We start from the raw sequence: 21,952 nt of genomic DNA, 5'->3' as shown, positions 1-21,952 counted from the left end.
AGGCGGTCAGACGCTGGCACAGCTTGCCCAGAGAGGTGATCGATGTTCTAGCCCCAGGAAACATTCGAGGTCAGGGTGGACTGGGTTCTGAGCAGCCTGATCCAGCTGATGATCTCCCACTTACTGTAGGGACTTGGACTAGATGGCTTTTAAAAGCTCCCTTCCAACCTAATCCATTTTGTGGCTCTGTGTTTCTCATGTTTTCGTGTTCTCACCTGTCTGTGTATATCAAGCAACCCCTTTATTGTAATCTGCAGATCCCCCCAAGGGCAGAAGGGGCAGCTGTGGTGCTCAGATGGGATAAAGAAGGGGAGCCTCTGCTCCCCAGAGCAGGATCACAAAGAGCTGATCCTACAGACACCCCCACCAGCAGACACATCCCCACTGCTGGGTGCTTCCCTGCTGCTGTGAAAGAGGAGCTGAACCCCACTGCTCTTCTCCCATCCCTGTATGCACGCAGCAGTGCTGAGGCACAGGTGGCTCCTGCCTTTGCAGGTGTCAGCCTGCCTCCCCCTAGCGCTCATCCCAACATCCTGCAGAACCAGCATTAGGGGATTAGTCCTTTTCCTTGGGCCTGATCCTGGCCCAAGTTTGTGTCAGGTTAATTTTGATGTATTTGGTGCTGGCTGGGCCAGGTGGGAATAGCAGGAAGTGCTTATGGTTCCTTTTCCTCCCTGTGATGGAGCCCTAGGCAACCTAATCTAATGGGTGGGGTCTCTGCCAAGAGTGCAGGGTTTTGGAGCTAGATGGTCTTTACAGTCCCTTCCTACCCAAACCCTTCCAGGAATCTATGGGTAGAGGCAATACAAGTCCTCATATGCAAAGTCGGGGTGAGGGGGCATATTCTTCTGGGTACAACCAGCCTGAAAAACTGTGAGGTGTGGGGGAAGGATAACCTGCTTTTCCTTTTTCCTCTTCAAATTAAATGTAATGACAAAGGGGAAAAGGTTCTTTCAGCTCCTTGTCTGTCCCATCTGCTCCCAGGCTCCAGCTGGATGTGAACTTACGAACTGAATTGAGGAGGAGAAGATACATTTTTTAAAAAGCAGTGTGTCACCTGAAGCTTGCTCAACACCCTCTGTTATTTAAGTGCTTCCTTGGCCAGGCTCTAAGTGGGAGTGAGAAACAAGGGGGGCAGCCTGGCAGGAGCCAGGCAGAGAAAAACTGATGATCTTGGTACATGGATGGGGGGATGAGCTTACCTCCCAGCTGCCTCCTACCCAAGTTTCTCCATTCATGGAGAAATGCACAATCCACCACCCTGGCTTTAGTGGCAGGATGAGTATTTAATCCTTCTGACCCAACTACAAAACTTTTGCTTCACTGAATTTTTTTTATCTGCTGTGCTATGATCTGGAAGAGCAGATCCCTCACCCTTTGTAAAACAGTTGTGGCGTAGAAGCATCTGAAAGAGGAGACTTAGAAGGGCTGTAATGGTGTGAAAGCATGCTATTTTTGACAGGGATGATTATAACAAAGCTGCAGTGGTGCTGGGACAGAACAGGGAGTAGGTCTTGTAATGCTGCCTATGTCCTGGTGGGAGCAGAAGGCATGACAGGGTCCTTCTGCCACCAGTGTGATGAGCAAGGCCAGCAGAAAGCTGCAGGTCAGGTTTACATGGATCTGAGGAAGAGAGGAAGTGACTTTCCTTTGCCAAGAAGCCCTGCTCCTGTTTTCCCTGTCTGCTCACTGACCCAGTGTGTTCTCCTCCTGTCCCACAGGAAATCTGCAATGATCCACATCTCTTTGTGGATGGGATCAGCTCCCATGACTTACACCAGGGCCAGGTCGGGAACTGCTGGTTTGTGGCTGCCTGCTCCTCCCTGGCATCCCGGGAGTCTCTGTGGCAGAAGGTAAGTGGTTCCCTATGCCAGGGGAGAGCCTGTCAACACCTTGGCTTTGTGTTGTGTTTGTCCAGGTCAAAAACTGGTTCTCAGGGATGCCTCATGTCCTGAAAAGCTGATAATGAACAAAAAGTCTCCCTTAAAAGACTGTCTTGCAAAGAGCATTAGTCATCATGACTGCAGTCACCACACTCCAGCCAAACCCTTGGCCAGTTTCTCCTTACCCAAGTGGATCAAATCCCATCCTGTTTTTCAGATCCCAAATTTCAGATCCCTTTGAATTCCAAAATAATGTAAAAATTAACAAGAAGAATCAGGATGCTCAGCTGCAGCATTTGGCCCCATTTCCCTAGTCCCCATGGTTTCCCTTCTCTTTCACCATTTACTGTGTTCCCACCTTGGCAGTCAGACACCAGTGCTGGGACAGGTAGGTTGATTTCAGGGTGTTAGCATCTCTCCCAAGTCCCTGCTTGCCCAAAGCATCCATCCCTGGCATGTCCCATGGCTGGATGGCACCATGTAGCAGTGCTCCTTCAAGTGTGGGGTCCAAAGGGAATGTACTGTGGGCCAGAAAGCCTCCAAGGAGCCGCACCAGAGCGAGGGGCTGCAGACCTGGGGGGCAAGCAGAGAGGTACAGGGCGAAGGAGGTGCTCAGTGCCACATCCTTGGGCAGTCTGTGCCCATCTCTACCATGGCCTCAGCTGTGCAAGATGTCAGCCCTGTGAAAACCAAGGCAGAGGGCTTCAGACTCTGTTGCAGCTTTGCATCATCACAGGGCAAGAGACCAACAAGTGAGCAACTTTTCCCAGACTTTACTGTAAAAGGCAGCCAGTGTGTGCAGGCAGCACAACCAGCTTCACCCACAACCTCGTACAGCCACGGGCCTGAGACAGTTTCCTCCACACCACAGCTTTACATCTGCTCTGTGTGATGTGGTTCTTCCAGTCTCTGCTTCCTGTGGTTCCTTCATGAACACCAGGCTCAGGGATTTCTTGCGGCATCCCCACTTTTTGTTAAAATCAAGGTTTTTCTTGATTGAGCAGGATAGATGGTGTTGCCCTCTAGATAAGCAATAAGGCTTCCTGCCATGGCTGCTGTGGTGACTGCTGTGGCTCTCGTTACAAGGGTGACATGGGGTTGTTTAGCTTGTTCCTCACCATCAGCATCTCCCAAGGGTGAGTGGGCAAGTTGTCATCCTTCTTCAACATTCACTTCCAGCTCTGCCCTGGGAAATGCCAACCAAACAGAGGCTGGGTCCCTTTGGACACTTCATTATTTCAGTTTGCCAGGCATTACTTTTCCTCCCATGGCAATTTGGCTATGGGTGTTTGTGACTTCTCATTTTCCATTGATTTAACTCTCAGAGGCTTTCTTTTACCTGCCCCTGTTGGATCTTTATTTATCAATAACAGGACAGGGCTGCAGGTAGGCACTCCTTGAGCTTTTTATTCAGTATTACCTTTATTGGTACAAGGTACAAGTAAAAGGTGAGACACAAAAGATGTTGAAAGTGCTATGACAACAGCCAAATTTTCTTGGTTACAATGTCTTTTTGAAAACTTTCTAGCTAATAGCATAATGTTAAAAGCTTATAAGTGTTTGCTTATGATCTGGCTCTGTAACACCCTTTCTATGACCCTTCAGACATGTCTAATTTTTATGAAAAGAAATTAATACATTAAAATGGAGGGCAAAGCCATGCCAGGATGCTGTTGCTGACTTGCTGCTGCAGGAGCAGTGTGGTGTCTGACTCCTGCCAGCTGTTCCATCCAGAAAAGGGCACAATGGTCATGTTAGTTTGCTACTCCTTGACTTAGAGTCAATTTGTCCCTTGGGACCCTCATGTCCTTTTCTGGATGGCACAGCCTGACGAAGGCCACCAAAATGGTCAGGAGGAAAGTGGGTTTGTGCATCCACGAGGAGAGAAGGTAAAAGGGGAGCTCATTGCTGTGTGCAGCTACTTAACCATAGAATCATAGAATGGTTTGACTTGGAAGGAACCTTTAAAGATCATCTAGTTCCATCCCTCCTGCATGGGCAGAAACATCTGCCACTGGACCTTGTTGCTCGGAGCCCCATCCAGCCTGGGTAGGGGAGTGTGGACAAGATGGAGCCAGGCTCTTGCAGGGATGCACAGAAGACAAAGGACAGCAGCACAAGCTGCAGCTGATCTTCAGCATGAGCCCAGTCAGACACTGGAACAGGTTCCAGAGAGGCTGTGGGACCTCTGTCCATGGAGATACTCAAAGATGGACTGGATGAAGCCCAGAGAAACATGATTTAACTCTGAAGTCCTGCTTTGGGCAGTAGGTTGGACCAGACTCCTCCAGAGTCTCATTCCAGCCTGAATTAGCCATGAGCCTACACTCAGAGAAAGACACTGCCACTCATCCCTGCCAAGGTGGCATCCCTGGCTTTGTTTTGGGATAATGAGCCATGGTTGCCAGGGAGGTTGCCAGGGAGGCTGACATCAGACATCCCTTCCCTATAGAGTACCGTGCACAGCAGCACCAACAGTTCTGAATCTGCAAATGAGTCGGGAGGGCACCCAGGGGAAGCCCCAGAGGTGTTTTGCGTCACTGGCCCAGGTTGCCTAGCACTGCTGGGACTGCAGAGAGGGGACACCAGCTCCAGGGGCCTGTCTGATCTTTCCCCCTGCGTGTCCTGCTAGAGAGCCACACACTGCTGAGGACGAAGCAGAGGAGCAGCCAAGGTGATGGCAGCTGAGGCAGGGATGCTTGAGCTGCCCTTCACCTGCGATGAGCAGCTCACCCAGCGCATGCGGCTGCGGTTCCAGAGCCTGCAGCAAAACAACACGAGGCCCCAGGATGGCGAGAAGCTGCTGCGTCCCAATGAGCACATCTACCGAGTGGATTTCATCCAGCAGCACAAACTGCGCTTCCTCCGCTGGGACGTGCAGCTGGAGAGACCTGGGAAGGTCATGGTGACTGGCACCTCCCAGCACTGGACCCCTGACCTCACCCACCTGATGAACCGGCAGCTGCTGGAGCCGGTGGGCATCTTCTGGAAGAGGCTGGGGGCCGAGGAGGTGGAGTGCAATGGGGCAGACGCCCAGGAATTTGGGGAGCGGATAGCAGAATTAGCCCAGATCCGCAAGGTGATGTATTTTCTGCTCACTTTCACTGGTGGCCTCGAACCAGCTCAGCTGAAAGGCTCCATTGTTTTTAAAGCTTGATCCCCTCTTGCTCAGCTTTTCTGAGCAAAGCTCCAGCTACGCTTCTTTCAGTTCAGTTCTTCGTTCCATTTTTGCATCTGTTTTTTTGTGCTTTTATTTTTAATGAGAGACAGCACTGTGGTAAAGCAGAGAGCAGCTCAGTGCTTCTGGAGCCCCTCAGCCCTCTGAAATATTCCCCAGATGTGCTGCCCTCTGTCTAAATGATGGGGAGAAGGGGACTGTGAACTTGCTGCTGGATTTGCCCGGAGTATAAGACTGCGTGCTTGTAAATTCATCAGTGATTCACACAGGGTCTTACTGGCTTGGAAATACAAGGCTGCCCTAAGTCCTCTCACTGTAGCAACTGCACACCAAAAACCCACTGGAAAAATAAGTAATTGCCATACCAGAAAGCAGCAGGGACCCCTGGAGGGAGCCCTGCTTTCCAGTTTCCATCCTAGCCATTAAAAAGGGAGGGCTTGTTTTTGGTGGAGTTCCTCTCCTTGCAAGGTGCTGAGTGCTTCCAGGCTCTGGTGACTTGTGCTGCTGCTGCTGCTTGGAGTCTCTGAAGAGCAGTCCCATGGAGAATCCACCTTGCTGTGAAGCTGAAGTACAAACACTTGGACTGGCTGTATTCTGCAGATACTGTAAACCCACTGGACTAATGGGGAGTTTGGGCCAGCCTTTTCTGACCACTGCCACCGTTTCGTGCTGGGGGGAGGGTGGAATTTGTTGGTCCAAGATGGGTTGGAGCAGGTGTGTGTGTTTTGGCAGGGCCAGCAGCTCAGAGCAGCCTGGGCCAGCAATGAGTCCTCTGCAGCAGAGCTAAGTTGTGCTTTGTTCTGTCCTTAAAGCACACATGAAAATATTTACTCTGAAGTGTCTATAGAGAGCCTTGAGGCTGCAGAGCACTTTGCAAGCCACAGAGCAGGACCCTGCTGCTTCTATCCTTAAAAAAGCAGTGTCTCCTGCCTTCTAAAACACAAGAAAGGGTGTCTGGGTGACCATGGGAGCAGAGGGGAATGGTACATTTCTAAGTATTGGAACAGGAGAGAGTTTTGTGCCCAGTTTGCCCCATGACTGCAAGTAAACTGTTATGTTTGGATGTTTTCCTCCACCAAAAAGTGGAGAGTACTTCACTGAAGCTTCTTGAGACACACAGATAGAAAAGTCCCTTGAAAGAGCTAAGTATTATTACAGTTGGTTCTTTGCTCAGATTGCACTCAAATTTGTGTGAGTACTCCTCAAGGTGCAACCTGACACCTTCCCAAGATGAGTAAGGAGAAAGCAGTGATGGGAAAGCCAGGGCAAGGTGACTTTGTACCTGGGGCCTGTGGACTTAATGCAGACCAGACCCAAAAAGGGTTCAACCTCTTCTCCAAAACGTCCAGAGATGCAGACCCTATGCCTTCTCCAGCCCAACAATAGTGTATAAAATGATAGGCACAAATTATGTCAGACAGAGAGGAGGAAGAAGGCAGAAGATCAGATACTGGCTGGAGAGGTGGTGGGAGCTGTGAGTCTTGCCCAAAACCAAAGCCCAGCAACCACCAAATCCTACAGCCATGCCAGAGAAGTTGAAGTCTTTATTTAGATCCCAAGAAGTGCTGGACTCAGTGAGTAGAGAGAAAAATGCATGCATCCCTGCTTGACCAAACACACCTCTAGGGTCCTAGCAGACTTCCCTGTAGAAGACCCCTCTTTGTACATCTCAGAGCATAGTTCCTGACTACAAACTGCTTTAGACCAAATAACAGGAGCCACTGGCAACATCCAGAGGGGTTTTTGCATGCTAAGTCTCACAATATGTCATTGCTACGTTGCTAGGGTAGAGCTCTTGCTGCAGATATCTCACTGGGTATTGGTGTACCGCAGTAAATAAAACCCTAGACAATGGGTTCCCCTAAAGGACTGAGGCTGTTTGTGTCTTCTTCATGCTCCTTTTGGAAACTGCCCTAGTCCTGCATGCAGTAAAGCACCAAATTTCAACTCAATATTGGTATTCTTGAGCCCCTTTTAACTTCCTGTAAAATTTAAGATGGACATTTAATTTATACTCTCTTGGTGTGAAAGGCTTCATGGAGTATTGAGTGGGTCTTTTGTGGTCAAGAGCATCTTGAAGCTGGGCATAGAAGGGGAAATGATTCTCAAGTGGATCCTTGTTTCCTTCAGAACTGAGGAGGGAGGTGAGGGGACCAGTGTGATCTCTCTCTGCTGCAGGGAAGATGAACCTCTTTTTACCAGTCACTGAAACTATCCCTGCACAGTTCCAGCATCCCATGAAGACTTTGAGATACTCCACCCTGTCCCATCTCCCAGGGGAATTCCATCCCAGTTTGTACCACAGTTCAGATTGGTACAGCTGCATGCCTCTCTCCTTATCCTCAACTGGCAAGTTCCCAGCAGAAGGCTTGGAGAACTTGGCATGTACCAATTTCTCCTTCTTATCAGGGACGTTTTCTCCAGGACCACAGATACCTTTTCTCTTAATTAGCCATTCTTAAGAAAATTGAAAAAAGCCCTAAATAAGTTTAGGGAGGTGAACCTGCCATTTCTGTGCTCCCAATTTACCTGTCTCTGAACCCTTTCACAGTAAATTTTTCACACTAAATGGTGTTGCAGCTCCAGATTTGAGTCCCTAAGGGAAAAACAGCACATCTGGGTGAAGGACAAGAACAAGAAGAGCATGATTTCCACTGCCCCAGTGTCACACAGCCAAGTCCAGGACTTGTTTGGATCCTGAGATGGGTGGTCCATGGAATACTCTCCAGCAGGGAGCACCTGTGGAGATCAGACTCCTCTCATTTCATTGTGGGTCAGTGTAGAAGTACGACCACTCCTTGCTCCTGGACCCTTCTCTGGATGAAAGCTGACCATTTTTGGTGCCTTCAGTGGTGGAGGGTGCTCCCAGAGCTGTCCCTAGGTGAAGAACTGGAGGAGGATGGTGGGGACCTGTGTGTCTCACCACCAGTGACAGTAGGAGCAAGTCTCAGACCCAGCCAGCTGGAAGCTGTCACTACAGGCTCTGGCTGACGAGCTGCCTCTAATCAATGCTGGGATCATTTCTAAGCCCACATTAATAGCGAGTTGATTATCACCATGGTCCTCTATGACAATTCATTAGGATGAGCTCCAGTCAGGAGGGAATCAATGGGCACTGATGGAGGGCTGGCTGACCTTTCCTGGCAGTCTCCAGAGAGGACTCTGGGACATAGCTGTTAGCACTTCTATAAAACACCAAACCCTCCAAATGTGGCTCTTTTTCATGGCTTTGTCTGCTCTGCTTCTATTGATCCAGATGACTCAAGAGTGCCTGTGAGCTTGCAGGGCTGATGGCATCATTAATATTTCAGTGTAGGAGCAATAAGAGCCCTGGGCTGGATCATTGCTGGTAGCTAAGGAGTCAGGGAGTTCTTCAGAATGAATTCTCTGCACAATTCCTGCTTTGTGACAGCAGACAAAAAAACCACAAAACCAAAACCCAGCTCTGTCAGCTGGACCAATGGCCCAAAGCATAGTGCAGGTGTTTTCACCATGTCCTGTGGCTTCTTGAAGAGGCTCTTTCCAAGCAATGTAGTTGTGTCCTGTCCTATCCCACCCCAAAGCACTCAGCTCTCCACAGGAAAGTGATTATTTGGTGTATTGGAACATAATGCGTGCCTGCATGGACACCTTGGGGGTTTTCTATCACTGAGCTCATGAGCCTTTGGGAGCAGGTAAGTGAGTAGCAGGGGTGTGGCCAGGCAGTCACATTACTGCTGCTGTGTGAGTCAGAACTTGTCAGCCAACAACTGCAGTAACTACAGGTGGCCTCACAGCCTGCCCTGGCCATGCAGCAAAACCACATTGCCTCCAGCCTCAACAAATCTAAACTGTGCTGGGGCAGTTCCTTGCTGTGTGCCTCTGTGCCCTGGCTCTAAACAAGATGCAGATCCCCCTACGCGTAGCATCTGTGCCTAGCTGTGCTCATTTCTGTCCCAGCTGTTGGGTGAATTTTCTATCCAAAGCAGAGCTGGTGGTGCCTGCAGCCATGACAGGCTGTGGATTTTGGCAGTTCCCCTTTGCCTGTGCCTGTCCTGCTGGCAGTGACACCAAACCTGTGCCTCCCCAGAGGCTTCTCAGCAGCCTCTCAGCTGTGCTACTTTCAGCTTGGTTTCTTTCAACTCAGACCTTTCCCATCATTCATGTAATCACCTCCCTGTGCTTGCCTCAGTGAATGTGGTAGCTCGTGACAGGGAAGAATGGTGACCTTGAGTGAATGGGGATCCTTGCTTTTCCCACTTTTAGTAGGTTCATGCAGAGTATCTGCTGCCTGTTCATTGGCACCAGGTAGAGGAATACCACACTTGCTCTTGGGCTAGTCAGGGCACACCAGAACCAAGTAGGAGAATCAAAGAAGGTGCCCTTTTTCAGTGGTACCCTACTGACACTAAAAAAACAAAACCCATGGTCATAAAAATAACAATCCCTGGTTAGACAAAGAACTCATCTGCTCCAATAGCCTGTCTACAGAAGTAGATGGCAGCAGATGTCCAGGGTAGGGTTATAAGAAAGAGGACAAAGGTCTTTAACTCCACCTTCCAAGGGACAGTGAAGTCTAATGTACTCCAGTACATGTTAATCTAGTCTGAATTGGCAGAACCAGGTCCAAAATCTGGCCCCATCAGACTGTAAGGAAGTCCATCCCCCTCACAGTCTTCCTTGTCTTTGATATTGTCTGCATTAGTTCCAGGATGAGAGTCAATCCTGGGAAAAAAATAAATATTTTGAACTTACGTGCCTGTTCTTTTGCAGGTCATCCCAGACTGGAAGGAGCAAGAGTGGAACCCTGAGAAACCTGAGAGCTACGTGGGGATCTTCCACTTCCAGTTCTGGCGTTTTGGTCAGTGGCTGGATGTGGTGATCGATGACCGCCTGCCCACACTCCACAATCAGCTCATCTACTGCCACTCCAACTCCAGGAATGAGTTCTGGTGTGCCTTGGTGGAGAAAGCTTATGCCAAGTAGGTACCCAGGCAGTTACAGGATAAAGTGGGACCTTGGGCACTCTGTTTTTCCCCTCTGTTCATTCACCAGCTGGTTTGCAGCAATGGAAACAACATCTTTCCTGCAGAAGAGTGGTACGTAAATAAAACAGAAAAACACAAAGAAAAAAAACCCTACACTAGCCCTCAAAGCAAAATACCTTTCAATGTTTCTTTAAATTACACCTATTCTAGAGATTTCAAGTTCCTTTTACTTTGGTCCTATGACAGCAAGAGTACAGCAAGGAATATGGGTCCTATTCTTTCACCCTAATTTGCTGTCCTCTCTCACTTAATGTTCAGCTACACATCTCCATTCTTGAGGCTGCCCCAAGAATCACCTTCGACCCCTTAAAAGGTCAGGCTGGTGTTGTGCCATCACTGTCACCCTCTTTCAGGTTGTCAGGCTGTTACGAGGCCCTGGATGGAGGCAACACAGCTGATGCCCTGGTGGATTTCACCGGTGGGGTCTCTGAACCTATCGACCTGACCGAAGGGGACTACATTGCTGATGAAGCCAAGCGAAACCTCCTCTTTGAGCGCGTGTTGAAGGTGCACAACAGGGGAGGCCTCATCAGCTGCTCCATCAAGGTAAGCAACATTACCAGTGTGGTCACCAACCCACGGGAATTGGTGCTTTAGGATGCAGTTGTCTTACACAGTCATAAACTTCTAAATTAGATGAGATAAATTGTGGCCAAGGGTTCTGACTTCTTGATGATGGCAAAAGGAGTGAATGCTGAGTGTCAACCCTCTTTATTTCTTGTTGCTATGTCCAAGAGTGCAGATTCATCCCAGCACCCTTTAAATGCTATGAGGGGATCCACTTCAGAGAAAGGTGTTTTGGTGTCTGCATCTGGGTGTCTTTATAAATGTTAGTTGCCAAACCTCCCAGCATAACCATTAGGATGAGCTTTATCGGTTGCCAGTATGGGAGAGACTTCATGAAGCATGTGAAGAAAAGGCGGGATCCAGCACATAAAATGGCATCTGAGACTTGCCAGCTGGCTCTCTCCCTGACTGTTGATGCTCTTCTTTTCTGCTTAAAGAAACCTGCAGGGGAATCTGAGTTGCTTTCTTTCCCAGCCCCTGCAGAGGTGGTCATGTCCCCCTGGTCTGAGCACTGTCTGTGTCCCCCTGCCAGGCCACATCAGCAGCTGACATGGAGGCTCGCCTGGCCTGCGGACTGGTGAAGGGCCACGCGTACGCGGTGACGGACGTGCGGAAGGTCCGTCTGGGCCATGGCCTTCTATCTTTCTTCAAGTCAGAGAAGCTGGACATGATCCGCATGCGCAACCCGTGGGGCGAGCGGGAGTGGAACGGCCCTTGGAGTGACACGTGAGTTGGGATGGACAGCTTGTTTCAGTGGGAACTTCTTCCCTGCGAGGGTGGTGAGGGACTGGCACAGTTCCTCGGAGAAGCTGTGGATGCCCTATCCCTGGAAGTGTTCAAGGTGAAGTTGGATGGGGCTTTGAGCGACCTGGTCTAGTGGAAGGTGTCCCTACTCATAGTAGGGGAGTTAGAATGAGTTTATATTTAAGGTCCTTTCCAACCCAGACCATTCTGTGATTCTGTAATTCCATGTTCATTCATACTGGTGAGGAATGTTCATAGGCCACCTTTGTGCTCCCAGTCTTATTCCAGCAAAATAAGCACCCAACACAGCCAGCCTCTGCCACCACCGACTGCTGTGATGGCTGTGGATGGGATGAGATGAGATGAGATGAGGCACCAAAGGCTGGTGCAACCAGAGCCTTTTTGATCAGAGTCAATTTTGTTATCTTTATGGATAGGACTGTGATTGTACTGGCCAAACAAAACCTTGCCAGACTGGATTCATTGGTCAGGAGGGAAGTTGAAGTTCCAAGCCATGTGTCCCTTACCTCTGAGTAGTGATGCTGTTCTCTTCCCACAGCTCTGAGGAGTGGCAGAAAGTGAGTAAAAGTGAGAGAGAGAAGATGGGAATGACAGTGGAAGATGACGGAGAGTTCTGGTGAGTCCCTCCTGGGTTTGTCACCACAGGCACATTATCCTCCCACCCCATGGAGCATGTACATCTTCTCCATGTGTACTGCTACCCAGAGAAAACAGGCTTCCAAGCCATAGGATCTCCAGTGAAGTTCCCTCCTTTAGCCCATGGGTGTTAGCTTTTGATGGCCATGACTCTGGAGTTGCAAGGTGCGCTCTGCATCACTTGGGGGCCAAACCATTTCACCAGGGTACTGGGAACATGTCATAAATGTGCTGAACTTCACAGCCTCACCAGGAATATATCAGTACATTTACCCTTGTGTGGAGAAAGGGGCACTGTGCTGCTTCTCCCTCTCCAAAACACAGAGATCTGTTTAAACTCAATAAGTATTTACTGCAGGCATAGAGAAAGGTATCTCCATCTCTTTTGTAGATATTTGATGAACAACTTTTGTTATTCATCAGCCACCAGAGACACAGAGACACACTCTAACAGGTGATTAAGAAAATCCCTGCAGTGTACCTTTGCAGGGAGAGAAGCAGCATAACCCAGTTCTGCCCTTTTCTGACTCAGGATGACCTTTGAAGATTTCTGCAAATACTTCACGGACATCATCAAGTGCCGTCTGATCAACACCTCCTACCTGAGCATCCACAAGACCTGGGAGGAGGCAGTGCTACATGGGGCATGGACCAGAAGCAGTGACCCCTTGAAAAACCGCTCCGGAGGCTGCATCAACCACAAGGACACTTTTCTGCAGAACCCTCAAGTGAGTAATGGAGCAGAGGGCCTTCTGGAGCCTTCACGTGTGCTTTCAAGTGTTTAACTCTCCTACAGGGATCTAGAAGGCTGAAATGGCTACCAGACCTCTAACAGATTATTTGAGCTTATGGCAATTCTCTGGCACAAGATGACCAGCATCAAGGCCAACTCTATTAACATTATCGCTCTTATCAAGGAGACTGCATCCAAGTGCTTAGTGTAGAGCATCTTGGAAGGAGGCAAAAACAAGCTGTGCCACAGGGTAGAATTGTTGATTGGTTCCAGTCAAACAGGGCCAGGAGTCATCTCCAACAATCTGGACATCTGAATGACCGGATTCCAGTTTTTCTGCCCAAACTTTGACGCTGTTAAATTTACCAGGACAGGTGTAGCCCATAGAGCTATTTCCTTCTAGCTTGAAGTTCATCTCCTGGAACAAACTTTTTTAGAGAAAAGGAGTCTTGGGGGACCTTATGGTTCTCTGCAATGCCCTGAAAGGAGATCATATCCAGGTGGGAGTTGTCTCTCCTCCCAGGTAACAAGTGGTAGGACAAGAGAAAAAACCCTCAAGTTGTGCCAGGGAAGGTTTAGATTGAACATTAGGGAAAACAACTTTACTGGAAGGGTGAAGACATTAGGAGGGGCTGCCCAGAGCAGTAGTACAGTCACCATTTCTGAAGGCATTCCAAAGGCGTGTGGATGTGGCCCTTGGGGACATGGTTTAGCACTGGACTTGGCAGTGCTAGGTTAAGGGTTGGACTGGATGATCTAGAAGTCTTTTCTAACATAAATGATTCTACAGTTGTCTTGTCCTGCTCTGAACTGGGATTCTCACAATCACAAGACAGGTCCTTTTGAGTCCTTCATCTAACAAGCAGTTGAAGGATGGCTTGGTCCATTGCAGGAGTTGTCATCGAGGATGTGGTAGAGTTGTTTCCAGCTTCCAGCTCTCTATTAGCCTTTTGAAGTCAGGCTGTCCCTGCATGGAGGTGGATTGGGGGAAGCTGATTTTAGATCTGCTAAATCAACCCCCACCCAAGCCCAGGGATCCTGTATTAATAAATATTTCCCTTACCTTCCTTTCTTTGCTTCTAGTACGTGTTTGATGTGAAGAAGGCAGAAGATGAAGTGCTGATCTCCATCCAGCAGAAGCCCAAAAGAACCAGCCGCAAAGAGGGCAAAGGGGAGAACTTGGCCATAGGCTTTGATATCCATAAGGTAGGCTGGGCTTCCTGCATGTTGGCCTGAATGCCACTGTAAATTTGTTGGTTGTGGAGTAGTACATCAGTCCTGCATGGCCATATTGTTCATTTAAGCATTATCTGGGTGCTTCTGGGGTGCCTCCAGCACAGCCTGCCCTCCTCAAGAGAGGAAGAGGGATATCAAAGGGGACAGCATGGACAACAGGTTGCCCAGAAAAGCTGTGGATACCCCATCCGTGGAAATCTTCAAGGCCAGGCTGGATATGGCTTTGAGTAACCTGTTCTAGTGGGAGGTGTCCCTGCCCATGACAGGGGATTGAAACCAGATGACCTTGAAGTTCCCTTCCAACTGGAACCATTCTATGATTCCGTGCAGTTCTTGCTAAAAGCAATGATTAGTCTTCTCTCTCCAAATGTTGAAATCTGTTAGACTAATCCTTATGTGTTGTTTTCTGGGTCTGCAGTGTTAAGCTGGGATGCAAGAGACGTATCCCTGAGTCAAGAGTTGGGAAACATACAAACACACTTCTTTTCCACCCAGCACAGCTGGGACTGTTTTGCTGGTTCTCTTAACTCCAGGTGTCCTGGCACTGTGGACTCAACTCTCGCAGTCTTTCCCCCCCTGCCCCCTGGTGGATACCAGTACCTTTTCAGCCAGTGACAATCCACTGACCATCCCACTGTGGTCTCTGCCCAGGTGGAGTTGAACAGGAACTACCGGATGCACACCCTGCAGCAGAAGGTGGCCAGCTCCATCTACATCAACTCCCGCAGCGTCTTCCTGAGGACAGACCTGAAGGAAGGCCGCTACGTCATCATCCCCACCACTTTTGACCCTGGTCATGAAGGCGAGTTCCTTCTCAGGATTTTCACAGACGTGCCTTCAGATTGCCGGTAAGGAGCGCGAGCAGGGATGGGGAGGAATTGGCTTTTCGGAGACAGCCCTTCTGATTTGTGGTTTTCCTGAGTGGTCATAGCCTTGCCTGCAGCTGCTCTCTGGCTTCCTGTTAAGGGTGGTCAGGAGACAGGACATCTTTACAGGTCTCCCCACAGACATGCAGAGAAGCTCCCACTCTGCTCCTAAGCATAACATGGGAGAGCATCCCAAACCCAGGTTGAGGAGCTTGGAGTGGGGAACAGAGTCTGACAGTGGACAGTGCATAGTCACAAAATCACGGAATATTCTGAGTTGGAAGGGATCCACAAGGATCATCCAAAGATCATTGAGTCCAGCTCTTAAAGGAATTGCCTGTACAGCTCCTCATCGTGCCGGAGCAAACTCCTTGGGATAAGACTGGGCACCTCTCAAAGGCCACGTGTTTTTCCTTGCAGAGAGCTGACACTGGATGAGCCACCACACACCTGCTGGAGTGGGATGTGTGGCTACCCACAAATAGTATCCCAGATCCATGTCCTTGCTGCAGCTGGGCTCAAGAATCAGGATTCCCAAGGAGGTACTGGTCTTTCCCTGCCTGTTGTCTGGCCCTGGAGGAGTTGGGAGGTGGTTTATGAAGTGGGACATGGCTGGAATTTATATCCTCAGATATATCTGCTTCAGACATCAGAGGAAGAGAAAGTCCATGGAGAACTAAACTCACTTCTTGCAGTGGACATGATCTAGGAGCTGTTATATTTAGGCTGTTACCTGAGACCCTCCCAAAAGTTTCCCAAAGCCCTTAGCAGAGGTCCTGTAACAACTCAAGCTTTCCTCCCAGGTATGAGTAGCTGTAAAAGTCAAGAATTGCATTTAAAACTTTTTTGTAAGAAGGACAGAGAAAGAGCCTGATGTGTGGTATTCATAGCTGGAGGCTGGATAAATGTCTTATCAGCAGAGGGTATGCCAAATGTAGCTCAGTTTGGGATGATGTGGATCTAGATCAATTCTGACATCCATCACTTTTCCTGCATGGAAGACAGCAGCAGGACCTGAGGGCAAGAGCCCCATGTTCTGCCTGCCTCTGGACCAAGTGGTAGTGATGGCTTGTGCTAGGAGATTGCTGAAGTTGGGATGAAAGGTCTAGAGGTGGCGATTAGAGAAGCAAATGTCTTTCCACCATGGAAATAGGAAATCTCCCCCATTTTCTGAGTCAAGGATGTGTGGTATTTGTGGGAAGATTTAGCCAGACACTTTCACTTTCAAGCTGAATTTTAAATACAGCAATTGAAAAAATAAAAAATCTAAATGAAATCCAATTAAAATTACAGGTTTTTTTCCCACCCAATAATTATTATCAGGGCTGCCTTTCATTATATTCCTAAAAGTAACAGATGGGATCTTTTCTAAGCAAAGGCTATTCAAATGTGCTCATTTATCACATGCCACAAAGGGAGTCCTTATACCCTATCTGGTGTTTGGGCAGGGAATTTAACCCCTAGACAAGTGGTTTTTTCTTGTGTTATTCACAACAGGTCAATGCACCTGCAGCAGTGTAGGAAAATCTGTAGCCAAAGGTCTCTGAACTGTTCACAGAAACAAGGAGGTTTATCTTTCCTTCAGACAAGAAAATGTGTGAATCCTGGAGTCATGAAACACAAAAACTCCTTGGGAATTGCTTTCTTCCAGCTGTTTTCCAGCTGTTCAGCTCTCACCACCATCAGTGAGTTTGGTGTTTTCCAGTGCAGTGGCATCTCTCATGCATCCCAGGCCAGACCTTATATACTAATTTGGAAATAGTGATTTACAGATAGGAATTTGGCTCTGGCTGATGGAATCTGAGGATTTATTGGGACATCCCAAAAGACAAGGTAATTTGGAAAAACAGCTGTGCAATCCAGCAGCTGTGTCTCACCAGGGGAGCCAGGTCCTTGCAAACAGAAAGCTAGCAAAGAGGTGGTCTGGCAAGCCCTGGCCCTCATAAGGGGCTTGTTTATTCATCCTCATTTCCACTGGACAATAAAACTCATCCAACTGCTCTGTGTTTCCATCATAGCCACTAAAGGTCATGGTAAGAAAATGCATTCTGGAAGTTAAATTTCCATAGCAATAGCTCTTTTTCTACTGAAATTCCCAAAACAAGCACTTGTTTGGCAAGGTCAAAGTATTCACTAAGAAGAGACTCTTCCCTTTTCCTGGAAGCTCAGGTCCTCTCCAGCTGTGGGCTGGTTGTATGTGAACTTGGTAATTTTATCCTCCATCTAGTGTTTCCTTGTGTGAGCCTCTCTCTCTTCTCCATGGTTTTATTTCTGCCTGCCTCTAGGAGAGCAAATGCTGAAAGGAGGGTTGAGTAGGATGATGTCCTCCATGGAACATGTACTGCAATGGTCAGAAGGGTTTGGGGTGATGAAGGAGTGTTCCTGTAGAATATGGAGACAAGAGAGGCAGCATAGAATCATAGAATTGTTTCAGTTGGAAAAGCCTTCTAAGATCATCGAGTCGAACCCTTAACTCAACACTGCAAAGTCTACCATTAAGTCATGTTCCCAAGTGCCACATCAACACATCTTTTAATTTCCTCCAGGGATGGTGGCTGTGCCACTGCCCTGGACAGCCTGTTCCAGTGCTTGATAACCCTTTAGATGAATTAGTTTTTCCTAATATCCAGTCTAAACCTGCCATGGTGCAATTTGAAGCCCTTTCTTCTCGTCCTGTTACTTGTTTCCTGGGAGAAGGGACTAATCCCTACCTCATTACATCCTCCATTCAGGGAATTGTAGAGAGTGACAGGGTCCCCCCAAGCCTTCTTTCCTCCAGGCTGACCCCCCTCAGCTCATTCAGCCTGCTCCTTAACAGATTTGTGCTCCATCCAGACCCTTTCCCCACTTCCTAGCAGTCCCTGAGCACCTGCTGCCCAGAAACAATGTCACCTAATAGAATTAGGTGACAAATTCTCAGCCAAACAGCTGAGCTCCATGGACGTCATCTGGGGTGTGACAAACCCTTCGGCAGATACCCATCTCCTCTGGTGGGCTATGGAAGCTAAGTACTGCATGACACCCCTGGAAAAGAACTCTAAGGGATTACAGCTCTAAGAAGCTACAACTAACTAAAAATTCCCTTTTCTCTCCTCAGGAGCTGACCCTTATGTGATCATCAAGTGTGAAGGACAAAAGGTTCGTTCTCCGGTGAAGAAGAACACGGTATCACCAGAATTCGATGTGAAAGGACTCTTCTACCGTAAGAAGCCAGGACAGCCCATCATTGTTCAGGTACCTGGCAGGCAAGCAGTGGGCTGAGGGATGGAGACCTTCTCTCACTTGGACTCCCTACCCTCTCCTCACACTGTCCACAGCAGATCTGTTCCCCAGGCTGAGCATCACTGGTTAATGCAGCTCAACCTCTCACCACCACGGTGACACCTGGTAAAGGCATGTCCTTCACCCCTCTCACTACCAGAGTGACACCCCCAGACCTCACCACCTCCCTGGCTCCAGCTCAGGGCATGTCCCCAATGACCCCTTTGCTCTAGTTCATGAAGGTTGGCTGCATCCCTGAAGGAGCTGCCCTCATCCCTGGTTTTTTTCCACAGATCTGGAACCACAACTTGATAAGTGACGAGTTCTTGGGCCAAGTGGTGCTCACAGGGGATCCCAGCGACCGGCAGTCGGTGCACACACTGCACCTCCAGGACAAGGGGAACAGGAGGTCAAACGACCTCCCTGGAACCATTGCTGTGATGCTGCTCAGCAGTAACATCCTCACTAACGTCTGAGTACTCAAGGATGACTCTTCTGGTGCCACATATGTGAATATGAACATGCACACATAAATATATACAGAGCCTACCTACCATCTGCAAAGTGTATATGAGCCATGCATGCATTCCACTCCAAGGAGCCAATTTTGTGTTTTCAATGTTAAAAAATGGTGCCTTTTTTTGGGGAACCGCAATGATCCTTCTGCTGGCGTCCTCTGCAGCCCCCCTGGCTGCCACGTGCGCTGTGGGACCGCTGTGAGCACGCTGTGTGTCCTGACAGCCAGAGCACGATGCCCTGGGGCTGTTTGTTTACACAGGCTGGCACACACACGTGCCACCACACACACATGTGGCTACCACGGTCCCACCGGCTGCTTCAGCGCATCTTCAGTGTGTCTGCTTGGGTTAAGAGTAGTGTGCATGGAGTTGTCTCCCTTGAAATTGCCATGTAATCGCTTATCTGTGGAGGCACCACAGCAAAGGAGAAGAGGAAAAACAGATCAGGGCCTGTTGGATGTTTTTTGGGTATGGGTTTGCATGCTGCAACTGCAAGGAAATGCCCAAATCCACTGGGGCAACGAGACCGAAGGCTCCATCATTTTGGGGACAAGCTTTCTCCACCCTGGTCTTGCTCAGCCCCATGCAACTCTGAAAAATAGGAAGATGTCAACAGCTGTGGTGGGATAATTGTTCTCTGGGGCTGAGTTTCTGAATCAGTCTGGACCTGGCTCCTGTGGGTGCCTCCTGAACTGCCGTGGTGCCTCCTGTCTCCGTGTCTCCATGCCATCCCCATCCCAAGAGCTCACCCCAGGAGCTGGGGTGGGTTGTCTGCTGGAGCAGTTCAGTATTTAGGTAAGAGAAGATTTGTTCCTCTGAAGGCCAAAATGTCAAGTTCAAGGAACGAGGAGCTTTGCTCCATGGGCTCCATCTGTACTGCTGCCTACAGTGCATCATTTCTCAGTGCCTCGCTTTCTCAAATTCTTTTTAAAAATTGTGGGATTTTAGCTTGTACTAGAGGAGCACTGCTCCCAGTGCAGCCTGAAAATGCTGGGAATTTTTAATTCATACCAGTGTCCATCTCTCACCTTTAATTTCCAGTCTCCTGTTGTGGAGGACGAGTTGCACAGTCCTAGAGCCAGTCTCACAAGCACAACCCAAATGCATCCTTGGGGACGTGTCTAGGGCTATGGTCTGCTACTAATTTCCATGAAAACTGGGTTAATCTTCCTTATTCCACTGGGTGGCAGAATCTGGCTTCTTATAAACCATCTGAGATAAACCAAACAATAACCTGTTGTCTGGCCTTCCAGCAGCTGGCTAGGACAAGTTTCAAACCATTTTTTTTTTTCTCCTGTTGTTTGGGTTTTTTTATTCATGTGCCTTTAAAGTGGTGCAAGTTAAGGGATTTTTCTGTCAGATTTTATAAGAAAATATTTTGCAGTCACCTGCATGCAAGTGGAAATTAATACATACGATAAAATCTTCGAATCTTGGTAAATTTTGATCTGAGCGGAGTCCTTTTCCTGCAACAAAAGTGAACAGGAAAGCCTTCTTTTGCTATAGCAAAGGGTTTCTGCTTGTCCTACTAAATATCTGTGTTGGTCCTGCAAGTCTGGGCTTCTTTAAAGGTAAAGGTCTGCTAAGTCTGAAACACGGTAAAGTGTTCCCCAAAGTACCTGCTAGCTCATTGCTTGGTGCAACCAGAAGCAGACAGTGCAACTGCATTGATTTTTCCAGGCTGCTTTTCCTATTTCCTCATCTCCACAGTCCTGCAGTTATGAGTTTGCTTTTTTACCAAATTTGCTTGTGTTCTTAGGTCTTGTTTCTCAGGACTTAAAGCAGCAGTCCCCGTGATGCTCTTTCCAGATCTCAATTACTCCTGGCTTGCACTGAGCACCCCCCAACTCCAGGTGCCATCACTGGGACCAAATTTGGTTCAGTGTCTTGCAGAATTGACTTAAATGCTCCTAGTTAGGTACAGCAACTTTTTGATCCCAAGGTCAAAGCAAATCCTTGAATTTAGGAAGATCAATTCAGAGATAATTTCATCCTAATTTGGTTTATGAGACTTATCACTGAAAATAAATGGAAGCAGGATTGTGGGGTTAGAAGGTATAATTTGGGTCTTAGGAGAAGATCTTACAGGCTTTTGTTCAGAGTGATATGTGAGAGGGATGCCCAGAGGTACCTCACCTGGCAGGGGGATGAGCTATTTGGCATTACAGGAATGTGACAGGAGCTTTGCACCATCATCAGCAGATGGAAGTGTCCAGACTGCCTGCATTAGCCTTGTTTTCTCAGGAAATCAGGCTGTGGATAGCATCAGCACAGGAGAGACATTTGTCCAGGAGTGCCCTGTCATGTGCCAAATGGCTCTGTGATCCCCCAAGGAGCAGTGCCAAAGCTCATCAAGGAGCTGTGGTGCCCTGGTACCCATGGGCTGCCTCCCTCCTCCCTACAGAGAATCAAGCCATAAAGAGAGGAAAGGCAGCTTTTTAATAGCTTCTTAAAAAAAAAAAAAAAATCGCTCTATTTCAGGACCAAATTGTCTTAATATCAGTAATATTTGTCCTTTTTTTTTAAAGGAAAAAAAGAAAGTTTTGGAAAAGCTTGTGCAGAAGCCTTCTTCCCCTACATTTCCAATGGAAGAACAAAAATTACCTTTCTTACTCTTCTTTTTCTCTTATTTGTACAGCAGACGAGGGAGGGGAATTATTGAAATGCCATTCCTATTGTTGATGCCTTTTCTCTTTGAATGAAGTAAACAGAAATATTCAGGGGGGTTGGGGATTTTTTAATTATTTTTTTTTTGAGAGGAGGGCAGATCTGAAAAGCATTTTTCAGTCCCTCACGAGTAGGGTTGGACATGTGTCTGATTTATTTCACATTTCTTTTGTTAATCATTTCAACGGTTGCAAGCAGCCTGGCATTACACTCTGTGGAACCCATTTCTTTTTGACATCTGCCTGTTAAAACAGGCTGTGACTTGTCTTCATCTCCAAAGGCAGTGACGTGTCGTGCTGCACAAGATCAGAGAGTGGTCCAAACAGAAAGCCAACATTGTACAGCTGTAAACCTCCTATAAATAAATAAATTGTGTATATTTTATTCAGACTCCTTGCTTTTGAATTGCTGTGTTCTTCCAGAATGCTTTTGATGGGCACAAGGTGGCTCTGCAGGGCCTTTTGAATTTGCTTGACTCACCAAATTCCATTCAAATTCTTTTCTCTGTAGACTTTGAGACTGAGGCAAGGTGATCTGCATGAGTCTTTCACACAAGGTTATACTCACATTCACTAGGAAAATCCATGGTGGGAATGAGTAACCTCCTCTGACCAT

General features: G+C 48.1%; 1 protein-coding gene across 2 annotated transcripts in view; it reads left to right on the top strand.

Moving 5' to 3' along the window:
- CAPN5 (calpain 5) overlaps positions 1-21,727 on the top strand; it is a 51,565-nt gene extending 29,838 nt beyond the window's left edge. The window contains exons 1-12 of one of the 2 annotated variants that reach the window (XM_086882383.1): positions 4,360-4,432; positions 4,516-4,962; positions 9,814-10,022; positions 10,442-10,634; positions 11,188-11,381; positions 11,959-12,036; positions 12,589-12,784; positions 13,873-13,995; positions 14,677-14,873; positions 15,312-15,433; positions 17,989-18,125; positions 18,446-21,727. In XM_086882383.1, coding sequence (XP_086738509.1) covers positions 4,561-4,962; positions 9,814-10,022; positions 10,442-10,634; positions 11,188-11,381; positions 11,959-12,036; positions 12,589-12,784; positions 13,873-13,995; positions 14,677-14,873; positions 15,312-15,433; positions 17,989-18,125; positions 18,446-18,628 — 2,034 coding nt within the window. In that variant the 5' untranslated portion in view covers positions 4,360-4,432; positions 4,516-4,560 and the 3' untranslated portion in view covers positions 18,629-21,727. Of the gene's footprint in view, positions 1-1,721; positions 1,854-4,359; positions 4,433-4,515; positions 4,963-9,813; positions 10,023-10,441; positions 10,635-11,187; positions 11,382-11,958; positions 12,037-12,588; positions 12,785-13,872; positions 13,996-14,676; positions 14,874-15,311; positions 15,434-17,988; positions 18,126-18,445 lie in introns of those variants that run through there. The other variant, XM_086882384.1, reaches the window with a different exon arrangement.
- The last annotated feature ends 225 nt before the right edge of the window (positions 21,728-21,952 follow it).

Source organism: Cyanistes caeruleus, chromosome 3, assembly GCF_971803275.1.
Source record: "Cyanistes caeruleus chromosome 3, bCyaCae1.hap1.1, whole genome shotgun sequence".
NCBI lineage: Eukaryota > Metazoa > Chordata > Aves > Passeriformes > Paridae > Cyanistes > Cyanistes caeruleus.
Note: the sequence above shows the minus strand (reverse complement) of the source record. Positions and strands in the feature narration are given on the sequence as shown.